Source organism: Zootoca vivipara, chromosome Z (assembly GCF_963506605.1).
Source record: "Zootoca vivipara chromosome Z, rZooViv1.1, whole genome shotgun sequence".
Classification (NCBI taxonomy): domain Eukaryota; kingdom Metazoa; phylum Chordata; class Lepidosauria; order Squamata; family Lacertidae; genus Zootoca; species Zootoca vivipara.
Genome location: NC_083294.1, coordinates 13,226,956 through 13,253,035, shown reverse-complemented (window position 1 = coordinate 13,253,035; position 26,080 = coordinate 13,226,956). Strand labels below are relative to the sequence as shown.

The 26,080-nt window shown below is 45.0% G+C and overlaps 2 protein-coding genes and 4 non-coding genes across 7 annotated transcripts; 5 read left to right on the top strand and 1 right to left on the bottom strand.

Moving 5' to 3' along the window:
* Positions 1-178: 178 nt before the first annotated feature.
* RPL7A (ribosomal protein L7a) lies at positions 179-7,148 on the top strand. Its single transcript, XM_060270543.1, has 8 exons — positions 179-301; positions 554-674; positions 3,553-3,702; positions 4,046-4,186; positions 4,848-4,927; positions 5,510-5,640; positions 6,317-6,386; positions 6,985-7,148. The coding sequence occupies exons 1-8, from the start codon at positions 299-301 to the stop codon at positions 7,087-7,089; spliced, it is 801 nt and encodes a 266-aa protein (XP_060126526.1). The 5' UTR covers positions 179-298; the 3' UTR covers positions 7,090-7,148.
* LOC132591549 (small nucleolar RNA SNORD24) lies at positions 3,380-3,454 on the top strand. Its single transcript, XR_009557041.1, has one exon. It is a non-coding gene; the product is annotated as a small nucleolar RNA SNORD24 (small nucleolar RNA).
* LOC132591550 (small nucleolar RNA SNORD24) lies at positions 3,881-3,954 on the top strand. The gene has a single exon (XR_009557042.1). It is a non-coding gene; the product is annotated as a small nucleolar RNA SNORD24 (small nucleolar RNA).
* Positions 4,595-4,672, top strand: LOC132591548 (small nucleolar RNA SNORD36). The gene has a single exon (XR_009557040.1). It is a non-coding gene; the product is annotated as a small nucleolar RNA SNORD36 (small nucleolar RNA).
* LOC132591547 (small nucleolar RNA SNORD36) lies at positions 5,238-5,317 on the top strand. Its single transcript, XR_009557039.1, has one exon. It is a non-coding gene; the product is annotated as a small nucleolar RNA SNORD36 (small nucleolar RNA).
* LOC132591531 (surfeit locus protein 1) lies at positions 6,952-18,633 on the bottom strand. Of its 2 annotated transcripts, XM_060270537.1 has the most exons (9): positions 18,536-18,633; positions 17,593-17,674; positions 15,783-15,910; positions 15,193-15,275; positions 14,564-14,755; positions 13,255-13,327; positions 12,994-13,156; positions 9,097-9,178; positions 6,952-8,215 (listed from the first exon to the last, which is right to left on the bottom strand). In XM_060270537.1, exons 1-9 carry the CDS (start codon positions 18,602-18,604, stop codon positions 8,149-8,151), a joined length of 939 nt encoding a protein of 312 aa, XP_060126520.1. In that variant the 5' UTR covers positions 18,605-18,633; the 3' UTR covers positions 6,952-8,148. The 2 variants fall into 2 exon arrangements, with proteins under 2 accessions (XP_060126520.1, XP_060126521.1); XM_060270538.1 differs by lacking the exon at positions 15,783-15,910 and having other exon boundaries at positions 18,536-18,630.
* Positions 18,634-26,080: the final 7,447 nt, after the last annotated feature.

Here is a 26,080-nt window from a genome sequence, read left to right as displayed (position 1 = left end):
TAATTAAACATATAGCCCGGCCGTAACCCCACGCGTTCCTCATGCCTGTTTTCGTGCGCAGGCGTGGTTTGCAGCCGCATGCTCACTTTGGTACAGTCTTCGGCAATAAACCTATTACGCTCTAGGCACGGACCAGGATTCTCTATGGATGAGGAGGGGCCTCCTGTAGCTTTGCATCTCTACGGTGGAAAGCCACAACGACCATAGACGTATTACTATAGAGTCTACTTCCGCCCCGCGGATTTCTAAAACCCGCCCAGCTGCTTCCTGCTCTTTCTTTTTCGTAGCTGAAGCCAAGATGGTGAGTAGTTGTAGCGGCGGACTCTCAATCCGCCGTCATCGGTCCTCTAAACGGGCTAATGGTTGGGCTTCTTCTGGCAGGGGAGGCACGGCACACCTTGGCGAATCCTTGGCGCCTTGTATTGGGGAGAGCGGATGAAATGGGGAACCGGTGTGGGGGCCTGGGCCTGGTGCAGACCTGGGACTCCGATGTGTGTGCGGCTCGCCCGCTTTTGGTAGGGAATTCACCGAATCGTTCTTTCAACTTACGCAGCCCAAGGGGAAGAAGGCCAAGGGGAAGAAGGTGGCTCCGGCCCCTGCTGTGGTCAAGAAACAGGAGGCCAAGAAGGTTGTAAATCCTCTCTTTGAGAAAAGGCCCAAGAACTTCGGCATCGGTGAGTTGTAAAAATGATTCATTTCAGTAGCACCTTAAGGTAAAGGAACCCCATACCATTCGGTCCAGTCGTGACCGACTCTGGGCTTGCGGTGCTCATCTCGCGTTATTGGCCGAGGGAGCCGGCGTACAGCTTCCAGCATGTGGCCAGCATGACGATAAGCCGCTTCTGGCAAACCAGAGCAGCACACGGAAACGCCGTTTACCTTCCCGCTTCGAGTGGTACCTATTTATCTACTTGCACTTTGACATGCTTTTCAACTGCTAGGTTGGCATGAGCAGGGACCGAGCAACGGGAGCTCACCCCATCGTGGGGATTCGAAGCACCTTAGAGACCAACTAAGTTTGTCATTGGTATGAGCTTTCGTGTGCATGCAGATACACAGTATGCACACGCACACGAAAGCTCATACCAATGACAAACTTGGTTGGTCTCTAAGGTGCTACTGGAAGCAATTTATTTTGTTTTGACTATGCCAGACCAACGAGGCTGCCTACCTGTAATTGGAAAAAGGAATTGGGGATTGGAATGATGGGTCTCTGCAGCCCTGTTGATCCGTACTCCTAAACAGAATAGGAGTAAAGTTGCTTTCACGGGAAGCCTGTCTATTTATAACAAGTATTTATATGCTGCTGTATCCCAGAAATATATTACTGGGGTTTTGCAACAGTATTAACACCATACAGTAAAATCATTTTTGGAAAAAAATCAAAAGCAAGTTAAAAGGAAAATAATTTAAAGCAAGCATCACTTAATCACCTAGGAGGGATCTACTCTTAAATGCCTTCATAGGCCTTAGGCAGTAGCAATTTTAAAATTGATTTTTAATTGGAAGAATTTCATTTTTTTTTAAAAAAAAGTGATTACAAAAGGAAAACATGAATGAGAATGAAAAGAAAAATTCTCAATTAGGTTTCCATACATATTAAGACTAATGTATAGCCTTAATATTCTGTTACAAATATGTTTATCAATAACATAATATTTTTTGTATAAACTCGTTCCAAATATATTTATCCAAAGAACCATCTATAAGTGGTTGTTCATATGTTGCTAATGTTGCTATGTTATCAAGCTATTGATTATGGAGAATTATAACTATTCTTCCAGTTCATCAGTCCCTTAGCCACCATTTGGGCATGTAGAATCTATTTTTGCTGTCCCATTGTCACTTTCCATACAACAGGTATATCGTTCAAAAGAATATGCTCGTCTGAAAATCTTAAATTCCTCAGTACAGTAATATAATCCAACAAAAAACTTAAGGAGTGAGACATTGTAAAAGTAAGTGTATCAAAAAAGAATTACTGTACTATCCATATTACAACTGTAGCAAAAGGCTGTCTTATACAAGCGCTATCTAAAAAGTAATCACTGGCTTCTTAGTTTCAAATGACATCCAATTGCTGAGAAGACCATTGGACCAAACAGAATTATTAAAAGATGCTGTAACTGCAGGTATTGTCATTGGGCTGCAGCTGGTAGATGGTATTTCTCTCTTAATGGATTTTATGTATAAAATTAATCTCATCTATCAGTTGGTCCAAGGTCAATATCCTTCTCCCATGCAGCTTTTCTATATTACCATGTTTTACCAGAGTGTTTTGTATGTGAAAATCAGCCAGATTTATTATTGGCTAATATATTCCATATTTTTCTAGCTGACTTAATTGTTTCAAGAATCATTTGAACTTCCAAATATTTTGATCCTGATACTGCCCATCCCATTAAGACCATCAACAGGTTTCCATTAATACTTGTCAGTAAATAGGCCTGGTGGTATAATTTAGAATTCCAAATTCACTTTCTTTAATTGGTAATTGCATTTTCTGCAAAGGTATTGTTTGTATTTTTGAGCCCCAAAAGCATTTCCTAAACAGGGAGTTTATCTTTTGGAAATATGGCCCAGATATAAAAAAAAACTGGAAGTCCTCTCAGAATATACATAAATCTGGGAAGAATACTCATTTTTAGAGAGTTCATCCTTCTCTAAAGGGCAAGGCTTAATAACCCCAACTATTGATGTATAGATATGTTATTTATATTAATTGTTACTAGTTGTGTTATATCTCTTGGTATTAACATGCCCATATTAAATAGATTCAGTATGAATTTGATTTTTCTTAAATAGATGTGTGATTAAATTTTCACCTACTGGCATCTTGGTTCCTATTTAGAACAATTAATTTTGATACCTTGTCAAATCTTGATACCTTGCCAAAATATCATCTGCAAATAACACCAATTTGTATTCAACTGAGTTGAGAACTACATAAATCTCAAAATGTTGCCAGGGGTGCTAAACATATTAAAAAGCAAACTTGAAAGTGGACACCCTTCTCTGGTTCCTTGGGCCAATTGAAACAGAGCAGACCATTTACTTTAACTCTAGATGTGGTTGAAACGTACAGTATTTTAATCCAATGTATCAAGTCCACCACTAGTCTAATACTATCTGCGGCTTGTCTTGTTTTTATGAAACCAGTCTGGTCACTCATATTTCCTGAGCTAGTATATTATTTAATTCATTTTTTGGTATTTCCTTGTACAATATAGTGGTTGCACTTCTAATCATTTGCGTTCAAAGTTCCTTACGTTCGTCTTTTAACATTTTCCCGTTTTTATTCTATAATTTGTTTTTATAAGAGGAATATGCAATAATTCAGCCACACATATACATTTTATACAAGCTTCTCTGGGCTGTGAGCAAATGATGCAAAAGAATATTTGCTATCAGAGTGATGCTGCTGACAATCTTATCCACCAAGATCGCTGATGCTCCTGCCACCTTTGCTCTGGGCTGAAAACCAGGAATACAAAAGGATAACCAGTAATTGCTAAGGAAGCAATTATTTTGAGTTGTTATTCTGACTTTCAGGGCAGGACATTCAGCCCAAACGGGACCTGACTCGCTTTGTGAAATGGCCTCGTTATATCCGACTTCAGCGCCAAAGAGCCATCCTCTACAAAAGGCTGAAGGTGCCTCCAGCAGTTAACCAGTTCACTCAAGCATTGGACCGTCAGACAGGTGAAGGCCGGCTCCTTTCCTTGGCTCTAAGGTGGGGTTGCAGAAGGAGGTGTGGGGTAGCTGCTCAGACTCCCTGAATTGAATGTGCACCCCATGTTTTGGGAGCTTGCTGGAAAGAGGCAAGTGTGCGAGAACTAGTTTTACAGAGTGCTATAGTAAGAAAGGGTTTTCCTTTGTGTGCAGATGATGCTACCAAAATATTTGCTATCTGAGCTTCCTTGATGACTCCGAACCACCAAGATCGCTGATGCACAAAAGTCATGTCCTTTATGGGAGGGGATAATGGGAACGTGGTGTTCGGGAAAGAGGCTTTCCTCTGAACGGTTCCTGTTCTCTTCCACAGCTACTCAGCTTCTGAAATTGGCCCACAAATACAGACCTGAGACAAAGCAAGAGAAGAAGCAGAGGCTGTTGGCCCGTGCAGAGCAAAAGGCTGCAGGGAAAGGCGACGTCCCTACCAAGAGGCCTCCTGTGCTCAGAGCGGGTAACCTTCCTACTTTATATTTGTACATTTCAGCCTGGTTGAATGAAAGCTTGGACAACTGCCCATATTTATTTATTGTGTTTATATCCAAAAAGTTCAAGATGGCTTAGATCAGGCATCCCCAAACTGCGGCCCTCCAGATGTTTTGGCCTACAACTCCCATGATCCCTAACTAGCAGGACCACTGGTCAGGGAAGATGGGAATTGTAGTCCAAAACATCTGGAGGGCCAAAGTTTGGGGATGCCTGGCTTAGATGTTTCTCCCCCCCTTCTCATTTTACCCTCGCAAACAACCCTGTAGGGTAGGATGGGTTAAAATACTGGCCCAAGGTTGCCCAGTGAGCTCCATGGTTGAGTTGGGGTTTGAATCCTGGGTTCGCCCAGGTAACCACTGCATCACACTGGCTACCGCGATGATGTATGAATTTCTTCACCTGAACTGCAGACTGAAGAGCAAAACATACGAGCTTTTTAACCCTGAGCGGTAGCAGGCCCTTCTGCTAATCCTTGACATGGCTAGGAAAAGCTGGCAGCTTGGTGCTTTGTTAACACCACTTGAGCCACTGTGCTTTTCCACAGGCAGGGAGCTCTGGATTTATTTATTTTTGCCTGGGAAAACAAACTTTTGTAGCACACTCAAGTTAACTGTCTTTTTCTGCAGGTGTCAACACTGTTACAACTCTGGTGGAGAACAAGAAGGCACAGCTGGTGGTGATTGCACACGATGTAGACCCTGTTGAGGTAAGGACCTGTAAGAGTTGGGGTCTTGTACCCAGAAGCTCAGATTTATGCTGCTAAGTGGTGTTTTTTTTAAATTAATAGCAGCTACTGCATTCTTGTACACCTATATGGGTACGGGTGTTTTCTGCTGTTTCTTTCCTTAACTTGAACAAAACGGTCACCCGCTCCTGCTCTAGATAATTCTTAATGTTGCCAGGCCACTATGCTGACTGTTGAAATGTGCTTGGCTGTACAACTTACTTTGGAAAACATCACCGAGACCTGTTAATATATCTTCAAACTTGACTCTTTATAGAGCAGGGTATGGCTTTTGCAATGATGTTTGAATTTCTTCACCTGACCCCTATCTGTGAAGAGCAAAATTATACGAGCTTTTTAACCCTGAGCAATTGCCAGAGCCCTTGTTGTAAAGCAGGGATGGGGACAGCCCTGATGTTAGACTCCTGCTCCCATCATCCCTAACCACTGGGGCTGATGGGAGTTAGGAGTTCAGTCTGGAGGGTCACAGTTCCTCATTCCTATTGTATTAAAAACTGAACAACCACCAACTTTAAAGCATTTCTTCTCCCCTCTCTGATCCAGCTGGTAGTTTTCCTGCCTGCCTTGTGCAGAAAAATGGGAGTGCCCTATTGCATCATCAAAGGCAAGGCAAGGCTGGGCCGCCTCGTCCACCGAAAGACCTGTACCTGTGTTGCCTTCACTCAGGTTAATCCGTAAGTAGCCCTGAAAACATTTTTTGCCTATTTTCTACTTCAAATGAAGAAACCGAAGAGGCTGGTGTGTTTTGGGACAGTTACACCTTTAATTAACCTCAAGCTGAACAGCTGTTAAAGCTGCTGCAGCAGCAGCCTTTCCTCCTTTCACATCTGGCCATGTTCAGTTCACATGTGCCAGCTGAGCAGTTGGTTCCCATATTGGTAACTACATGACCCCAGGTCTGCAGGGTATTGACTGCATGTAAAGCTTAAAAGTTGGCATTATTGCTGCTAGCCTAGTGTGGCATCAAGCTGTGTTTTTACTTAGAAGTTCACCCTGAAGTAGACCATAATGGTTGTTACATTCAAACCATTGGATTGAGTCAGACTCCAAGCTGACCCATTGAAAATTATGGACATGACTAACTTGGAGCTACTAATTTCAGTGTGTCTGCTCTGAGTAGGACTAAATTGGATGCAACCTTTAGAAACTAAGGGACTTGTTAGTCTTTTGTAGGGGTCTGCTTTGTGTCTAATGTCATTGAAAGATCACAACTGCTGAAGCTAAATGAACTTTCGTAGGGCCCCTTAAGAGAACATTGCCCTGAAAAGTGGCACTTGAAGCAGTATTTTAGTCTACTTGGAGAACTCAAACTCAATTGCTGTCTTGTTGAATCTGTCTTCTCCTTTGCAGCGAGGACAAGGGAGCTCTAGCTAAACTTGTGGAAGCTGTCAAGACCAACTACAATGAGAGATACGATGAGGTAAGATTGTGCCTATAGGATCTGTGGGTATATTGACTGATTTGTCAGCTTTTGGAAAGTGCTCCCTTCCCTTGCAGTGGCATGACCAGGCATGACCACTGTCCAGCTTGCTGAAATCAGGAATGGCTTGCTAGCAGCCTCCAATATGAAAATTCATTCCAACACTGTGTAGAGAATTCCCTCATGGTGTAGCAGAAATTATGTGAGTGAACAGCAGTATCATGTTGACCCACTGAGCTGGTAGCATCTAAAAATATTTTGGGCAAGATAACAGGATTGAGAATCTAAAAATGCCGACAGGAGAAAAGGACTTGCGCCACCATTGGGTTACACAGCCTGTTAGCAATATCCAGTCTGTGTCTATAGTACTACAATGTTTGGAACTGTTACTACAGTACTTGTTAGAGCACAGCTGTAATGTAGGAAGTGGAGTTGATTTGAGTCTCTGTTCCATTGCATCTAATTTGTACTTAAAAGCCGACACTCAGGTTATTGCTGTGAATGTTAAATCCTCAAAATATTGTACCATTTAATATAAATTTTAATTGTAAGTTTTGTAAGTCACTTTGACATGTAAGCAATCTTTTTTTCCTTCCAGATTCGTCGTCACTGGGGCGGCAATCTTCTGGGGCCGAAGTCAGTGGCCCGCATTGCTAAGCTTGAAAAAGCCAAGGCTAAAGAACTGGCTACTAAACTTGGATAGATGTTTCAGATTTGCCTCAAGAAGTTATTCCCATAAAAATAAAATACTACAAAAAAGTGTTCCAGTTGTTTTCTGTAAGTTTTTAGTGATTAGGCAGGCATCCCCAAACTTCGGCCCTCCAGATGTTTTGGACTACAGTTCCCATCTTCCCCGACCACTGGTCCTGTTAGCTAGGGATCATGGGAGTTGTAGGCCAAAACTTCTGGAAGGCCACAGTTTGGGGGTGCCTGGATTAGAGTATGGTGTTCTATAAATTATGTCTTCTGGTAGCCTTGTCTAGTAAAGGGGGATTCCATAGCACCTAAGAAGAAATTATTCCAATGTTCCTTTCACCATTTTCCAACCCAAGGGGAGAGAATTTAAGATTTGCCCCAATAACAACACCTTTGTGGAACTTTGGCCAATGTTAGCTGCAAGTACCGTATATTGGGTTCTAGAACATTTCATAAGCTGCCTTGACAAGACAACAGGAATCAATCAGCTCACAGGGGAGAGTGAAATTGAAATACCCTGCAACTATGAACTTCAGAAGTTTACAATACTTCTTTTTGATAGGGACTTGGTGTCATTATTGTTGCCAAGAAAGACAAAGCTGTATATAAGACATGATTTATTTACTACTTCATTACATGGAAATTTGCATCATATTGCATCTGCAACATGCTGGTTATTTGCACAAACACTAATACTCTTCTTGATTCTTGATTTCCTTCATGTGTCATTTCTGATTACATAGCTTTAAACAACCCTAGATAAGCACTACAATTTGAAAGGCTTTCCCCCTCCCTGTTAAGGCCCCCATCATCCTAATTCCTCCCTTAACCATGCCTACCCAGAAGTGAGTCCTACTGAATTCAGTGGGGCTTATTCCCAGGTCAGTAACACTGCAGCTCTAATATATTGCAGCTGACTTTCAGCAGAACACAAGGGTCTTTGTTGCTTGGGTCTGCTTGCTCTGGTCACCGAAGTGCTGCAATCGAGTCAGAAGGCCTGTTCCTCTATAAAAGTAGTGACCTCAGACTGGCTGCTGCTCCTGTGAGCATTTTGAAGTTGTAAGCCTTAGAGGTGAACCTTCTGAATGAATTTCTTGTACCACATGTAGGAGGTAGCTGCACACAAACCATACCTGCAAAGAAGGGAGAAAGCTGGTGTTAAGGTCAATCTGCAAAGGGCACACAATTATAGGGTCAGAAATGTATGCAAAGGGTTGCCATATCTTGAGCATAAAAAGAGGACAGCAAGCTGGAGAAAGGGGCATATGGGGCTGTGGCCACAGTTCAGGCTGGCAGCAGCCACAGAATGCAGTGTGCCTGCACTCCTCTCCTGGCTCAGGCTGGCAGCGGCTGCAGTGTAGAGAGCAAGTACCCCTGGATGGGCCTGTTTGCCCCCCAAAGAGAACATGTCTGGGAATTCCCAGACATGGCAACCCTACCCAAGGGTCATCTAGTGTAACCCCTGAAATGCATCACTGCTTTTATTCAGCACATTGATTTAGCCATTTAATAACCAATCCTTTCCCAAAAATTCAAAAGTGAGAACCAGAATCATGGAAACTGCAAAATATACATAAGTGCATTTAACTTATTTTGATAGTGGTCTTGATGAGAATCAGTTTTTTAAAAAAATCAGTTGGCAAAAAGTAACACATGCAGAATATTTACCACTTAGCATCATAATTTTTTTTATGTGCCACGCAGTACCACTCAAAAATGGTATATAGATAAAAATCAACAGGAATATCCCAAAGGTTGGGAACATGGATGAAACTAGGGCTGGGCAATACCTGATTTCAACATTGTGATATTTTCACCAGCTAAACATCACAATTGGGGCGTGGGTGGTGCTGTGGGTTAAACCACAGAGCCTAGGGCTGTCTGAAAGAATTTCACCGTCTGAAATAAGGATGGAGCTATAAAGAAGCATTAGCTGTCTCCACAGCTTTTCCTGCATCATGATTTTCAAATATAGCCCAGCTCTAGATAAAACCCCAAATGTTTTGTCACTTACCAGGTAATGATGTATTGCATGTGCTCATTGCGTAACGTCACCCTCGTCTGGCCTCCAATGGGTCCCCCTGGAACTGTGCTTTCTGTGGATGCAAGAGAGACAGCAGGGAGTCTGAACCGTATGCAATACGAGCCTTTAGAAAAGAAATTCATTCAAACACCAGGGGAAGCTTGCTTTTATGTACCAGTAATAAGTGAAAACCTATGTAGTCTGCTCTCAACTCCCATTCCCATTTCACTCTTCCTGCCAATGATACTGTACAGCTCTCCCATGCTCAGATTTTCTGTGTAACTCCCTTTCCGACTTCACCCCCTGTATAGCATAGCAAACCAACCCAACCAAATGGCTGCTCTACCCAATCCACACCTGCTCTGACATGTTGTTTAGTCGTTTACTCGTGTCCGACTCTTCGTGACCCCATGGGGGGTTTGACATAAGTGGTATTAAACTAAGTGGGACTCCATTCATTCGGATCCTGCCCCCTCCAGAGCAGGAGAAAACATGCTGCATCCATCTTTCATGTGATACCCCATTAGATAGTTGAAGGTGGCTACCCTATCTCTTCTCAGTCTCCTCTTTTCCAGGCTAAACATACCCAGCTCCCTCAACCATTCTTCTTAAGGCTAGGTTTCCAGATCCTTGATCATATTGGTTGCCCTCCTTTCCATATGTTCCAGCTTTTTAATATCCTTAAATTGTGGCACCCAGAACTGATCACAGTACTCCAGGTGTGGTCTGACTAAGGCAGAATAGAGCAGGACTATGGCACTATATTTCTGTTGATGCAGCCTAGAATAGCTTTAGCTTTCTTGCTGCTGCATCACACAGTTGACTCATGTTGAGGTTGTGGTCTAATAAGACCCCAAGATCCTTTTCACATGTACTGCTAGCAAGCCAGGTGTCCCCCCCCATCTTTTATTTGTGCAGCTGGTTTTTCCTGCCTAAGTGTAGAACCTCACACTTTGTCCCCACTAAAATTCATTCTTGCATGTATGTAGCTCTACTCACTACTCTATAATTTAGTATAGATATATTTCTTATATATTTTAAACGTGTAAAAAAAAAAACTAGTTAAAAATATTATTAATAGTGAACGAAACCAATAAAAAAGAGATGTCAAATTATGTGTTACTGTACTTACTAAATCTGTAGAGTGTTTTTCCTCCCAAAAACTCAATATACATGGATTCCACCCCACTACCTCTCATATTACTTTATTTATTTATTATGTAATATATTTATATCCTGCTAAGTTGGAATTCAAGGCGGCTTACAACATTTAAAAACATCAGTCATAGAATAAATAATAATAATAACAAACTGGTTAAAAACAATACTTAAAATACATCACAATATATCTAAAACCAGCAATTAAAATTTGAACTGACAGCAGCCCAGTCATCAGCATTGTCTGCACCTTAGTTTCCAAATGCATAAAGCCCTTTACTGCAAAAGTAAATTGATGCCTCCTTTCCTGAATAGAAGCAGGAGCCAAGTCACAAAGAAGAAACTTTGCTGATTGGAATCTCCTTCCCACAGCACTGCTGAGGAAGGAAGATTCCAATAAGTAAATAAATGTTCTTGTTCTCCTGATAAGATCCATGGGGCTTTAATGCACACACCATGCCTCTTGTTAGGCAGAGTAGAGACCCCAATACCATGCTGGGTTTCTATTCTGCCTAGCAAGAGGCACACAAGTGGATCTTATGGGGGAAACAGATTGGGCAGGCAGGAAATGGCCATTTACTTTGCAGTAAAGTGCTGCTTCCTGCCTGCTGGGTCTGCAAGCCCAGCTGGGCACTGCATTCTCATATATTAAAAGGTAAGGGGACCCCTGGTAAAGGGTCCAGTCGCTGACGACTCTGGGGTTGCGACGCTCATCTCACGTTATTGGCTGAGGAAGCCGGTGTACAGCTTCCGGGTCATGTGGCCAGCATGACTAAGACTTCTGGCGTAGCCAGAGAAGCACACGGAAACTCCGTTTACCTTCCCCCCGGAGCGGTTGCTATTTATCTACTTGCACTTCGTGCTTTCAAACTGCTAGGTTGGCAGGAGCAGGGACCGAGCAACGGGAGCTCACCCCGTCACGGGGATTTGAACCACCAACCTTCTGATCGGCAAGCCCAAGAGGCTCAGTGGTTTAACCCACAGCGGCACCCGTGTCCCGTACTCGATATATTACAGGGTGACAAAATACAAAACCTCGATCGTGATCTGGACTGGTAAGGCACAAAGTATCGATATACCGTGTTTCCCCTATTTTAAGATGTAGTCATTATATAAGCCATAGCAGGATTTCTAAGCAATTGCGCGATACAAGCCATACCCCGAAAATAAGACATACTGATAGACCCTTCACCCCGTAGCAATAACCCCCCCTCCCACCAGCCACACCCCTTAAAAATATCTCCCCATTTTGCTGTCGCTCCACAGACACGTATTTCCTTTAAAAGCTTGTAAAAATGCACTGAAGAGCCGTAGCTGCTGGCTGCCGAAGCCTCGTGATTTTCCCTCCATGTTTCTGATAACATTTTTTTAAATAAAAGGATTCGAAAATATTTTTTTTAGCCAAGCTGTGTAAGCTCTACCACTTGGTGAAGAGGAGAAAGGTGGGGTGGGGAGGAGATGAAGGCACGAGGAAGAAAAGAGGGGCGATTGAAGCCACTGCCTCGTGAATGCAGAGGCTGTTTTCCCTTTAAGGAAGAGAGCTCTGTGTGCGCGTCTCTGTCTCTCCACCCCCCCCCCCGCGTCTCTCTCTCTCTCTCTCACACACACACACAGAGCCCACCTCTCGCTTCCCTCCACCTTTCCCTTCCATTCTATGCGCCCACCCATGAGTTGCCTGTTGATTTCCTCTTGACGGCAGTCTCCTGTGTCTGATTGTTGTCTCCTTGCTTTTACCGAAGGTATAAAGCAGCCTTCCTTTCTACCTTATGCTTGCTTGTCTGTGGAGCTGCCCCTTTAAGGATTTGTAAGTAGTTTGGATCGCAGTCCTTGCCTTGGGGACTTTTTTTTAAATTAAGGACTTTTTCCGTCTTGCTGTTTGCGAGCACAAAAGTTAAACTGCCGGTCCTAGCTTCCTTTACCAACAAAATTTTAACTCACCTCGCTAGCTCAATTGCTTCTTAATTGCTACCATTTACCAAGTCAGCAATCTTAATTGCTGTTTAGCTGGCTTCTTTGTTCTCAGCAGGTAGCTTCTTTGCTATCAGTGATAGCACTACAAAGTGTTACATTGTTGGAACTTCAGACTGTTGGAACTTAAGTCTTGGGCAGCTGGCTAGTAGAGATCCTCATTTGCTTTTACGTATAGGCTACTGCTAGGACTGTATCACACAGATAGATTCCATTATACTGGTTTAGATTTAAGAAGCTCCAGTGTAGCAGATTGCTATTAAGTGAGTCCCCACATCAGAGGAGAGAGAGAGCAGCCCTTTGCGAACATCCCAGGGCTGGGGAGAGAGGGCTGGGCCAGGGACGCACACACCTCCCTTCCCTCAGACTCATAATAAAAATACCAGTAAGACATCCCACCAAAAATAAGCCACCCTGTGGTTTTTTGAGGAAAAAAATAAGACGGTGTCTTAAAAAAGGGGAAACACGGTATTACCCATCCCTACTTACCTTCACAGAGCTATGATTCAGAGTTCCCTGGGAAGAGGGATTGACTATTAAAACACTAGTAAGTGTAGCTCTGGGAGAGGAGGGGGAGGGACTCCTAACAACTCACAGCACTGTTAACAAACCACAGTTCCCAGAATTCTTTAAGGGAAGCTATGACCGTGTCAAGTGGTATGATACTGTTTTAAATGCAGATGGGGCCCAAAGTCAGGAGCCTGTTGCAGTCCACTCCTATCAAAAGCCAAGACTGCACAGCCAGGTCCTTGGGGAACTCACTGAAGTCTGCATCAAGGAAGATGGGCTCAGCTCCTGTCACTCTTGCCATGGCATCCAGGTCCCGGTAATGCCAGCGATTCCTTTCAATGTCGTTCTTTGGAACAAACGGCTTGCGGGTTTCCGACAGCCTCACCACCCCTGTGAGCTCAATTTCTTCTTGGATCTACAAGGAAGAGTCCAATAGCAGTTTCTGTCCTTTAAACAAAAGAACACAGTGCCTTATGATACATAATATGGCAGTTTCCATCCCTTGCTACCTACCTGTCCTTGCAACCTGGTCTCTGGCTTAAGTTTCTTTCTGGAGACAAACCCTCTGTTGACAAGGATTGTGATCCTGCAGGGTCAGGGGGAAAGGGAGAGAGGGAAGACAATAAACTCTGTAAGCGTGGAAGTATCCCAGCCCCCTAAAGCAGGAGTGGAAAATGTTTGGCGTGCCAGATCTTGGCTGAACTACAACTCCAGGTATCCCTGGCTGTTGGGAATGCTGGCTGGAGCTGATGGCAGTTGTAGTTCAGCAACATCTGGAGGGCCCACTTCTTCTGTAAGGCACCAAACATTGTAATTCTATGCCAGTCTACTCAGAAGCAAGCATCGTTTATTCAATTTGGCTTACTCACAAGTCCATTTGTATAAAACTTATTTTTGCTAGCCAGGTGGGAAGAGTTACGAACACAAACATCAACACTGCATTGTTGCAATTTGATTGGACTCTTGTTTGGATTCTGTTGTGAGTGCCCTACATATCTTTCATGTAACTTGGCTTTTGACTCCACAGCAATGCTTTTTCTCTCTCCTCTCTGTGCTCAGAGTAGATTCACTCACTTAGCTAACCACCCCATGCACCTTGGGGTAGGTTATAGGGCAGAAGACATCTGTTGGCCTTGAACAGGCACCCCCAACCTGTGGCCCTCCAGATGTTTTGGCCTACAACTCCCATGATCCCTAGCTAACAGAACCAGTGGTTAGGGATGATGGGAATTGTAGTCCAAAAGATCTGGAGGGTCGAAGGTTGAGGATGCCTGGCCTTGAACATGCAGAATTCTCTCTTGTTGTTTTCTGCAACAGACTAACATGGTCACGTGCCTGGAAAATTGACATTGTATGTTATGACGGTTCAGACATTGTTAGCAACGTGAGAGAAACCTATGCTAGAGGCAAAAATTAGACATATTAGTGAAATTACATACATTTAATTATTGGAGATATGCCTCTCTCCTATAATTAAAATAATGTAATTTCACTTACCGTATACTTTTGGAAAAGTTAAAAAACAAAAAACTAAAACAAATCTTCACAGGTATAAGTACATTCTGAAACAAGCTCTGACTACTTTTACAGAATCCAAAGAATGACTTAAATAAAAACAATGCAGAACATTTCAGGTCCTCATGGTTTTGAGGCAGAATTTGAATATATACAGACTGTATTTACTGAAGGGCCATGATCCTCTCTAATGTCACGATCCTACGCATGTCTGCTCAACCAAGTGCCCCAGATTTCAACAGGGATTGTTTGCCAGTAAGTGAGCACCGGGCAGCGGCCCAAATTGTCAGTCTGTTAATATATTTACCCAAGGTCTATGCAGTAAAAGGGTGTGATGACATTGGCACCACTCTCAGGATTGGACATCAGCTGGCCAGCATCCCTGGCTTCTTTCTCTGAATCAACCAATGAACGCGGAAGGATGTACAGCTCCTTGTCATGAATGAAATACCCTCGGACCTTGACAGGTCTGTATTCTAACTCCTTTAGCTCCAAGAAGCTGTCAAAGGACAAAAAAAGAATGTTTGAAAGAGAAGAGTTAGAAGAAGAGTTTGGATTTTATCAATACCCGAAGGAGTCTCAAAGCGGCTAACAATCTCCTTTCCCTTCCTCCCCCACAACAAACACTCTGTGAGGTGAGTGGGGCTGAGAGACTTCAGAGAAGTGTGACTAGCCCAAGGTCACCCAGCAGCTGCATGTGGAGGAGCGGAGGCACGAACCTGGTTCCCCAGATTACGAGTCTACCACTCTTAACCACTACACCACAATGGCTCAGCTGCAGCCCAGAGCTGCAGCCCAAGGCAAGGAACAGCTTCACCTGCTTAAATTCTGCAGAATATAAAAAGGGCTACTTTGTTTAAAGTGGCACGGGCACTTTGAAAAGCAGCACACACCCTCCACATGTTTAATTGGTTCCAAGCCAGTTCACATACTTACTCTGCTGGGAGTGGGATCGGTTCTGCTGCCACCTTGGCTTCCAGATCAGAGATCAACTTCAACTTCCATTTCCGCCGTTGAATCTGACATGGGCATAAGGGCTCTTAGGGGCCTTGAGGGCAACACCAGATGAACATTCGCCCTCCCCAGCACAAAATTTCCCTCCCACCATGGCAGGATAGCTCATCTAATAGAGAAGTATTTGCAATACGAAAAACTGAAGCTTTAGTTTCCTCCTCTAAAGCAAAACAAAATGCACATTTGAAGGAAAATGTGGGTTCCGCCTCTCAAATTCCCTAAATGCTTATTAGTTCTATTCAAATAAAAACTACTCCATGTCATCAGCCAATAGTAAAGGCCATGGGTTGAATTCCATTAAGTTAAACAGGGCAAACACAATGAAATTAATGTATATACAGTATGATAGAAATGCCTGTTAATATCAATCTTTGAGAATGACTAACTTTGGAAACAACTCACAGTAGAGGTTATTGCACTGGCTATGAGCTGTAACTGCAGCCATCTCTGAACACTGGCCCTGAATCAAGAGGCCACACAGAGCAAGCTTCAGATTCAGTGTTTGCATTTACCTGCCAAGTTCCAAGGCAAAATGCCGCTATGGGGATTAGGAGGAGGCCCCACCTGAGCACAGCATCCTCTCCAGATTTGGCAGAAGCAGCTGTGGAAATCCTGGACAAGGCAGGCCTCTGGGGAATCTCTGAGGAAAACGACAGAGGGATGGGTGGGGAGTGTTTGTGTCATCTGAGGAAGAGTCTGCAGAAGCTCTGTGCAGTACCTGGCTCATCACTACAATCAGATTCATTAATATCCAGCAATAACTTATATTTGTATTACCGGTAGTGATTCTTGAACATAGGTGTCAGCCTTATACTGAGTCAGGCCTTCATCCATCCAGCTCAGTACTGTCTACTCTGGCAGGCAGCAGCTCTCCTGGGTTTCAGGCAATGGGTCTCTCTCAGCCCTACCTGGAGATGCTGGGGCTTTTAGCATGCAAGGCAGGTGCTATGCAGCTGATCCATAGAACTTGCTATAGTTCTGACATAACAAACATGAGGAAAGTGCAGTTATGCCCTGACTGCCTCATTTTAGTAATCAGCTGGATATTTGTCTCAATCGCCTAGAGCCTGAGATGGCCCTGGAATATAAAAACCCACTTTGCTGGGCCAAGGAAGGAAGCGAGAATGCACCTAGATGCTCTCTTACCTACCTGGGTTTAAAAAATGGCAAGTGGCTGGAACCACCAATCTCCAATGTTTCCAACCTATACAGCCAGTAGCCAGAAGACATTAGGGCCATTGCCCAATCAGCCTCAGATGTGCCATTAGGCTCAGGAGCACAATACCTCAAGGATTGCCTCTCCCCATATGAACTGACCAGGACCCTGCAATCATCATCTGAGGCCCTTCTTTGTGTGCCTTTGGAGGTTGTCAGCACAAGAACAGGCATTTTCTGCGGTGGCTCCCCATTTGTGGAATGCTCTCCCCAGGGAGGCACGCCTGGCACCTTCATTACATATTGGAGTGGATGATCAGAATAATGTTTATATATAGCGGACAAAATGGAAAGTTCCTTTATTTTCTTTCTTTCTCTCTCTCTTTCTTTCTTTCTTCCTTTTTCTTTATCTCCTCTCTTTCTCTTGCCTTCTCCCCTCTATCCCTTCTCTATTCCTCCTTTCTGTTTTCTTCTTCTTTTTGGTCTGTGATTTTAGTTTTGATAAAAACATTTTAGTTTTGATAAAAAGATAACGGATAATATTCTTTGTATCCCTTTCCCCAAAGATTAATAAAAGTTTATTTTTATATGTATATAAAAATACTTATCTTTAGGTGCCAGGCGAAAACATTTCTCTATAACCAGGCCTTGGGGTGATTATGGTAACATTCTATGGCCTTTTAAATGTGTGTGGGGGAGGGGGGGTTATCGAGGTTTTTTTTGGCCTTGTTATGCTTTTTGTTCTAATTTGTATTTTTATGTTGTCAACTGCCCTGTAATATTTGCCTGAAGGAAGACATACAAAGTAAATAAATAAACAACCACCTGTTGAAGGGAAATATGACTTCTTGATAACAACAACTAAAATGAACATGGTTCTCAAAAGTCACAATAATAAATGAATAAACAGATATAATTAAAATATCTACTCAGAAGTCAGTCCCACTGAATTCCAGAAAACTTACTCCCAGGTAACTACATACAGGAGTGTAACCTGAATATAGAATACAGTTAGCAAATATGACCAGCTAAAGTAGAAGCTGATCTTCTTTGGCCCATGTGGATACCCTCCCCCGTGCAAATAAAATTAAGAAAACAGAAACCAGGCTCCAGCACACAAGCTTCTCCTAAGTCAACATATTATGAAGCATTAAGGGTTTTATTCACCTTTATGTGGTCGTAGCAGGCCAGACGGTGCTTTAAAATGGGTGCATCCAAACAACGTCCTTCCACCCACATAGTAAGGGAGCTAAAAGGAAAACAAAAGGTGCTAATTGAATTTCCCCCTTACATTATAGAAACATATAAGAAGCTGAATTCCGGGTGTCATTTCTGGAAAAGAGGAAATTGCAAAAGATGGACAATGATACCAGTGTTAAAAACCAGGAAAGAAACAGAAAAGGGAAGAAAAGAGGTAACTCTCTCTCTCATCCTTATCCATAGAAAGGTGGATGGCCTACCTCGCCTGGCTGTTGTGCAGGAAAATACACCCTAGTGCCTCAAAAGCACTCGGTTATGTTAAAAGAACTTCACAACATTATTACTTATTAGATTTGACCGGCACTACTCAAAGCAACTTACAACACATCTAAAGTGTAATAAATGGAATGAAATAACTCTCAAAATAGCCGCAGGAAGTGTTGATGCCAGACCAATGACAACTTAGCAATATCACCCACTGCAGTTCCCTTGTGCAAACCCCTTAGGAGAGGCTTTTGTCAAGGAATGGACACATCAGTCTACCCAAATTAATAACGAAGTTGACCTGTATCATCTTTGTGATTTTTAAAAGCAACGTTAGCAGGAGATGCTTCCACCCGCATGGCTGGGGACGAAGAATCGTGCCCGACCTGTTGAATTGCCACCTGCCAGGCTGCTGTGAAAGGCCCCGAAGGTAAACGGCAGCGCAGCCTTTATGCGGGAGCTGTCTTCGGAAAACATTGTCCCGGCAGGCATTTTAACTGAATTCTTATTTTTATGAGTTTCAACTCAATTTTCTATTTGCGGTTGCATCGAGGTTTTTTTATACAGACAGCCGGGATTCATCAGTATGAAAACGGCCAAAATAATAAAAAATGAAATCGAAATAAGAAAACAAAAAGGCTCCCACCTGGCCCACCTTCGCCCGCAAAGGCCCCCTCAGCACAAACTCGCCTAGCAACCGCAAAACCACGGCCATTTCCCACCCCCCACTCCTTTCACAGGCTTTTCCCCCCCACTTCTGCGTCACGCGACTTCCGCTCTCCCAAGGCCCCTTAGAGGCGAGTCTTACGAGGCACTTCCGGCACAGAACACACATGGAGCCCCTTCGCCACTTCTCTCCCCCTCTCTCCCCCCCTCTCTCTCACACACACACACACCAGCCTCACACCATCATTATCGTCATCATTATTAAAAAAGAGCATCTCCTCACGGACAAAGAAGTGCCTCAGGAGGGAAGGACGCCTCATAAGCAACACTCTCTTTCCGCCCCGCATATGGCGGCGATGAGGGCAGGAAACCCGAAGTTTAAGTAGGTGTCAGGCCTGCGTTCTCCCCGTTGGGAGCTGCGTGCGCTGAGTGTCCTGCCTCCTGGGGATAAGGTGGAGCGGGCACGTGCACACTTCTGTGTTATGAGAGCACGTGTGTGTGTGGTGTGTGGTGTGTGGTGTGTGTGTGTGTGTGTATGCCAGTTGGCCAGGTTATCATTTGAAAACTCAATGAAAGGATTCCAAATGTAAATAAAGTCATCTACGGCTCTTGTACTCTCTTGTCAATTTTGTTTCAGTAGCTAAGGCAATTGTCCATTCACTTGTTTCCAGTGAGAAACGTAAATGTTCCAGTCTCTTCCAATTCCGTGTCACCGAAAGGCGTGCTGCCACAAGAAGTGTTCAGTTATCTGTAGTAAAGGTTAAGGTGTTGTTATAAGAATTTTGAGGTCATATATATATATATATAATAATTGTTCATAAAACATGTACATGAATGTACAGTACAGGCACATGTCTGAAGCAGCACAGGAAGACAGACCTTTCTGACACCATTTTGACTCTCTCTCTGACCAGGTGTTCCTCTGCAAGGAAGAAGGGGGGTGGGGGGGAACCTTCTCATTGTCTCAGGAATTAAAGTGATAATCCCTGGCATCCTGATACCTGAGTGCCAGACAAAAGGGTGTGATTAACTTGGCTGGGAAACAGGGAAATGTAAATATCTCTCAATTTTGTTGATTAGGTTTTGGGGGCAGGGGGCAGGGTCCAGGATGCTCAGATTACTGCCACCAGACCTCCCCTTTCATGATGTACCTATGATGAATCTAGGGAGGGGGGGTCTTGGGCTACACCCCTTCTGTGACATATGGATGATGCTTCTGGAGGGTGGGCTGAAACCAATTTCAAATTTCTTTTTAAGGGCAAGACATCTTTGTTTGGGGTTCCTTCCTTGTTCTCCTGTGTGAGAGGAAGGACCCTGTTGCAACAGCGAAAATAAAGGCTTTGCTTCTCAAACTTCTCTGGTTGGCCTCTGTTATATTCTCCAACCGATGGAGAACCCAATAAGGGAATAAAGGCAGATTTTTGCCTATATCAGTGTTCTTCCCTGAAAGTGGTTAACAGTCCTAAACTTGGTGTGTGCACTGTACTTCTTCTCCTGTGGTGTGTCTTATTTATATGAACACCTTTTGCCAAAAAGGCTGTGCGTATCCTCTTGTCCACCCCATGTGGAAAATTGTACCAATTGTATCAGAACCTTGCCAATCCCAAGGTGAGAGTGATTTATTAATACAGGTGCATTTTAGTGGGGTCGGATGCCATCTATGTTCAGTAATAGCTTAAATGTATTCTCTCATACAGTATATGAGTTGAGAGCGATTCACCTTTTTTTTTTTTGCCAGCAGATTATTCCAATTCATCTCTTCAATTTCAATGCCTAAATCAGATTCCCACAACTGTTTTACAGGATCATATTGCCCAATGTTAATTTGTTGAGTATTTTGTAGGGTATAGATAAAAAAGGGTTTGTCTGTTTTATTGGGTCCAGAATTAATTTTCAAATGGTGTCAAGTATCTGGTGGCATGTGTTGAGAGGTTAAGTCTGACCATTGTATTCTATACCCTTAATTTTCTGGCTATTTGGAGTAGTTTTTGTTAACTATACCCTGAGCAGGGAGCAATTTCACATGGCAACCTCTTGTTCTTTAGTTCAGTGTTTCTCAACCTTTTTTGGGCCACGGCACACTTGTTCCGTCAAAAAAATCACGCGGCACACCACCATTAAAAGACGGGGCAAATCCTGGGGATTGGGAATGGGTGGGGGACTGAGGAATAGGGAGGATGAGGTTGGTGTACTTGCTGAGAGAGCCCTCGAGCACCGCCTCCGCCGTCCTGCCTGCCGCCAGCCCCCCCGCTCCCTCCTGGGCTGGCCGCGGCTGAGCTGGGGCTGCTGCTGCTGCCACCACCGCCGCCTCCCTCCGGCCTCCCCGCTGGTGTAGCCACCGCCGCCGCCGCTGCTCCTTGGCGGCCCGAGAGCCCTCCCCGGCTGGCGGAGGAGGACGGCGAGGAGCCCGCCGAGGTGGGGCGTCTGCTGCTGCGTCTGCTGCTGTTACTGCCACCGCTGGATGGGGCTGCTGCTGCTCCAGAGTCCCCGCCGCCCTGCGCTGCTGCCGCCGCTGCCTTCTCCATTGAGCGCGCGGGGAGAGCACGAGGAGGCGGCCTCGGCCATGAAGCGCTGCCTTGCTCAGGGAGCGAGCGCGAGGAGATGACGAAGAAACACCCTTCGCGCCCTCGCGCCCTCCAGACTGACCCGGCCGGCTTCCTTTCCGGCGGGTCAGCGCTGCCTATTGGCGGCCGCAAATCGCCCTTCTCGTTGCCTCACGTTGCGGCACAGCAGCCACTGTCTCGCGCCACAGTAGTGTGCCGCGGAACAGTGGTTGAGAAACGCTGCTTTAGTTGCTGCCTATGCCTGACCCACCCACTGAAACTCTCATTCCTCCTCCTCTCTCTCTTGCTTCTTTCCCACCATGGCAGAAAGCTGGGGATTACGACTACGGGCAGTCTCTGATGGAGCAGCTGTGCAGACAGTTGAATGGGCAGCTCCAGGAGAAAGTCATTGACAGGCTTCCAGTCCTGCGCTTGACCACGCAGTACAGGATGCACCCCGAGATCTGCCTCTTCCCTTCTAACTACATCTATGACCGTGCCCTGAAAACTGATGGGTGCGTAGTCATCTTTTTGTTAATGATTATCCCACCTCAAGCCAACAGATGTTACAGAAGAAGAAAGTGGACGAATGAATGTGGACGAATGAACCTGAATGTGGATGAAGATTCCACTTTATCCTGGATTTTTCAGAACCCTGAAGTCCAGTGGTGCATCGGCTGTGCTCTCCAGATGCTGCTGGAGTCCAGCAGCCAGCAGCCCCAGCCAGAAGGGCCAGTGGTCAGGGATGGGGAAACTTGAACTTGCTCAGCTGAATGAGAATTCTGCACATGATCATAGGCATCCATCCTGACTCATTCTGGTAACCTGATTTGATACTTAAAAATAAACAAAAAAAAACCTTACTTTCTAACCATTTCTGAAATGTTACTGTTGAATTATGTGCTCTTTGATGCTTGTCTGGATTTTTATAGTGGCAAGTAGCTATATTTATGCTAAACTGCTGCTGCTGAGCTTTTTTTTAAAAAGTGAAATTCTCAGATCAGAGCTGGGAAACCTGTGTCCCTCTTGATGCTGCTGGACTCCCAACAGCCCGAGTCAGGATGGCCTATTGGGGGTGGGGGATACTGCCCAGCGCCACCTGGAGGGTCAAGGTTCCCCCATCCCTGTGGTGTACAAAAGTGCAGTAGGTGCAGTAGGCCTGGTCTGTCCATAATCTCCTTGCTGGATGAAGCCAAGGGTTCAGTTTATTCATTACGTTTATATCCCACCTTTTCCTCCAAGGAGTTCTCCCCCTCCTCATTTAATTTGCACAACCGCCCTGTGAGGTAGGCTGCGCCGAGAGGCAGTGACTGGCCCAAGGCTGCCCACTTTCATGGCTGAGCAGGGATTTGAAGCCTGGTCTCGCAGCTCCTAGTCCAACACTCCAGACACTACACCTCACTGCCTACAGATGCTTCTAGGAAACCCACAAGCTGGGCACCTCGTCTTCAGAAGTGGACTGCTTTTGCATGTGGAGATTGCACACTCCTTGCAGCCGCAGACAAGCCTCTCCTCAACTCACTATCTCCCCTACTCTCTGGAACACCTGGCCCCAGTGACCTTCATTCCTTCATCTCCACCACCCTCAGTGGCCGGAAGGCCTCCTATTCTTTTGAACAACAACCCTGATACTTCTTTGCTGACCCTTTATGTTTGGAATTCCCTCTCCAAGAACATTTGCTGTGCCATAACGCTCCTCATCTTCCTTCAAAAGTGATGTCGCTGGGGAGGCCTTTCATTTGAGGCCTTCCCTGCTGCTGAAGTACACTTGGGCCGTCATCTCTTGCTGGACTTGCCTGCACTTATTTCATAAAATAAAAACTTCCCTCCCTCTGTTGTTTCCCTGTTGTTAAAATGTACATTGTAGGGTCCCTGGGGCAGGGACCTCTCTTCTTGGATGATGAGAGTAGAGTGTATGTAGACTGATAGCTCATTACAATAATACCCCCCCCCAATCATTTATTTATGCAACAGCAGTGTGTGAAATACAGGATATATTCCCATTTTAGAGAAGGGCCAAGTGAGGTGCAACAGCCCACTCAGTGACTCTAGTGACCTCTCCAGTCTACATCTGCTGTTGTCTTTTGAGGTGTCAACTGGGGTGCCTCTGCTGGCAATTCTATGGCTTAGGTGCAATCCTTGTGGTGGTCAAGTGTGTGGACCATTGTCCACAAGTCACAGTTGTCTGTTAGAGCCCCCTGTTGGTCTCTGGCCACATTCTTGCAGCCACCTGTGATGCCCATAAGGGATTCAGGAGAGGAGAGGTTTGTGGTCCCACAATATTCTTTGCAGGGGGTGAGGGCAGGCCAAGGCCATGTGAGCTTCATCACTGCAGCTTCTTACTCCAGTGAACTTCCAATTCCTGGTGCTTCTCTGTTCTCTGTGAGGGAGCTTCCTCTGTATCTCACTGGGGGAGAGGAGAAATGGAGCACCAAACCCTTGTCCTCCCTGGTAGGCAAGGGGTTTGGTGCTCTGAGATGTGACCCGGCAGAATTGTTGGCCCCACGGAGTGCTGATGGGGTGAAATAGGGAAACAGGGCTGCACTTCTTTTCCTTTTCCTTTACAGGTTTGGACTTTTCCTGTTTTTTTTGAGAAGGAGAAAAAGGTCACAGTTGCGCTAATGGTGCCTTTCTGTTTTGCAAGTCACCTTTGAAATGAATAAAATATTCAGGCACAGTTTTGAAATATTAACGAGAGAGTTTTCACATGAATCACAACAAATAATATTAATCCGCCAATAGTTTGTGCTACAGAGGGTGTGTGTGTGTGTGGCTCAAGGTCTTGACCTAAAGCTGGTTCCCACCACCAGCCCACTTCCTTTCCACATGGGGGGGTGGGGGGGGTGGAAGGGGCTCTGTGCTTGGAAGCCACATGGTGGGGGGGAGCAGGGAGTGAAAATTGCAAAAGCAGATCATGGACTGGCTTCTAAGATTTATGCCCCAAGCTTCTCACTTTGCTCTCAAATGATGCCCAATAAAGGAGGCACCCAAGGAACAAGTAAATTAAATGATAATTAAAGCTATCAATAAACAACCATTCTGTATGTTTTAAATTATAATCTTAAAAGGTATTTCATAAAGAACCTATGGGGGAGGCAGAGAGAAGCTAAAATATTGCAAAGCAAGGGGAAAAAACCATGTATAAATGAGTATCAGTAATAAATATTCACCACTAACAAAATTGATCAAAATCTGGGCCTCCAATAAAAAAATGTAAAGCAGAAACATGGCAGCAGGGGCTTGTCTCTACTCAGAGGAGGCCCATTGAAATTATACATAGACATGGAAACCTTGGTAGGAATGCCTGCAACCTTTTAGTAATGCACTTACGAATGCATTTCTAATGCCCTTGAAACTTCAACAGGGATTTAGTTAACCCCACTGTGGTCAGCTAGGAGGACACAGGGGGCACTGCCCATTCTGAGCCAGCTTCACCTGTGGATTGTTTTGCCTTCTCCAGCGTCTGAATGTCACCCTCACCCGAGCCAAGTTCAGCCTCTTCATCCTTGGACACCTGCAGACGCTCATGGTACGTGGAAAAAGGCATATACTCTGTTTCGGGATATATATGTCAGCCCTCCTTGTAGAGAAAAGTGGGACTTGGAGGGCCAGTGATGGTGCCCTGGCACTGTGTGGGGCTTGACCCAAGCCTCCCATTGCCCCCCAAAGCTATAAATCAAGCCTACTTCATAGGGTTCGTTTGAGGAGCAGGGTGCCAACAGGCCCAGTACGCTGTATTTATAGGTGGTGTCATTTGTCTGCCCTTGAAAAGGGGGATTTGCTGCTCCGGCTGTGGCAGGTGAGAATTGCAGTTCAAAACTTTGGGAGGGATCCAGGCTGGCCAAAGGTGTTGTAGACAATTAAATCTTTTGAATCTGCAGGGTTGGGGAAAATGTTGGGCCACATTCATTCATTCATTTATTGAATTTAGGTCCAGCCCTCAAGAGCCCAGGATGGTAAACATATCACACACAAAACAATGGTTTTGAAAGCCTTCTAAGAAGAGCTACAGATCTAAACCTCTTTGGAAAAGGCATTCTCTCATCCTGTATCCAGTTTTCCTTCAGCCACCGAACGCTGAAGGTTTTCAAACTGGTTTTCAAACTGCTCCTGAAAGGCAATAATGAGTGAGACAGGCGCAGCTCCCCAGGGAGGGGGTAACCACAAAGAGGGAGCCACCACTGAGAAGGCCCTGTTGGGGAGGGGGTCAGTGCCATTTCAATTTTGCCCCTGCTTGTGGGCGCCCAGAGGAACCTGAAACTTGGATTTCATAGATTGTAAACTTACATTACATTTAGTATGGTATTCCAGAGGCCAGAGCTAAGGAAGCTGTGGGTTGCTGGACTACAACTCCCATCACTCCAGACCATTGACCACTGTGGTTTTTCATGCAAGGCCAAGCATTTCTGGGAGGAGGCCGGAAGGTTGATTGTGAGATGCTGTAAGGGCCAGGGCTCCTGCAGCCCTCCAGATGTGTGACAGACAGCAGCCCCACTGGCCTGGCCATTGGTCAAGGGTGGTGAGAGATGGAGTTCAGCAACTTCTGCAGGGCCCCAAAAGTTCCCCACTCCTTCCTCTGTGCTAGAATGCCAGCTGTGTGCAGGGGAGCGTTGATTCCAAGCAGAGAAAGGAATGCCATCCTCTGCCATGCCTGTTGCCTCTGTCCCATCAGATTCCTGTCCTCCCAGCTTTCTTCTGGGAAGGCGCTTGGGCTGGGAGTGAGCCCAGTCGGGGGATAAAGCAAGTGGCATGGGGGACTCCCCTCTTTCCGTCCTGCCATTTTCCTGCATGAGGTCACAATTACTCCCATGTGGGTGCAAAGTCTTCATATGGTCCTTTTTCCCCAGCCTTGTAGCGTAATGACTTTGCCACTAGAGGGCCTCCAATCCAGGTTTGTCCATTGGAAGGCCTGGCAATGATGGTTTGCTCCTGTACAGTTCAGAGTTGCGAATGAATTCCTGTTAAACACTCGTTTCCCTGCT

Coding starts and splice junctions, on each gene's coding strand:
- RPL7A (XM_060270543.1), top strand. Junction 4,928..5,509: donor ACGATGTAGACCCTGTTGAG/GTAAGGACCTGT, acceptor TCTCTGATCCAG/CTGGTAGTTTTCCTGCCTGC. Junction 6,387..6,984: donor ACAATGAGAGATACGATGAG/GTAAGATTGTGC, acceptor TTTTCCTTCCAG/ATTCGTCGTCACTGGGGCGG.
- LOC132591531 (XM_060270537.1), bottom strand. CDS start 18,604: ATGGCCGTGGTTTTGCGGTTGCTAGGCGAGTTTGTGCTGAGGGGGCCT. Junction 15,276..15,782: donor TTTGCCTTGGAACTTGGCAG/GTAAATGCAAAC, acceptor TGCCCATGTCAG/ATTCAACGGCGGAAATGGAA. Junction 8,216..9,096: donor ATGCAATACATCATTACCTG/GTAAGTGACAAA, acceptor CCTTCTTTGCAG/GTATGGTTTGTGTGCAGCTA.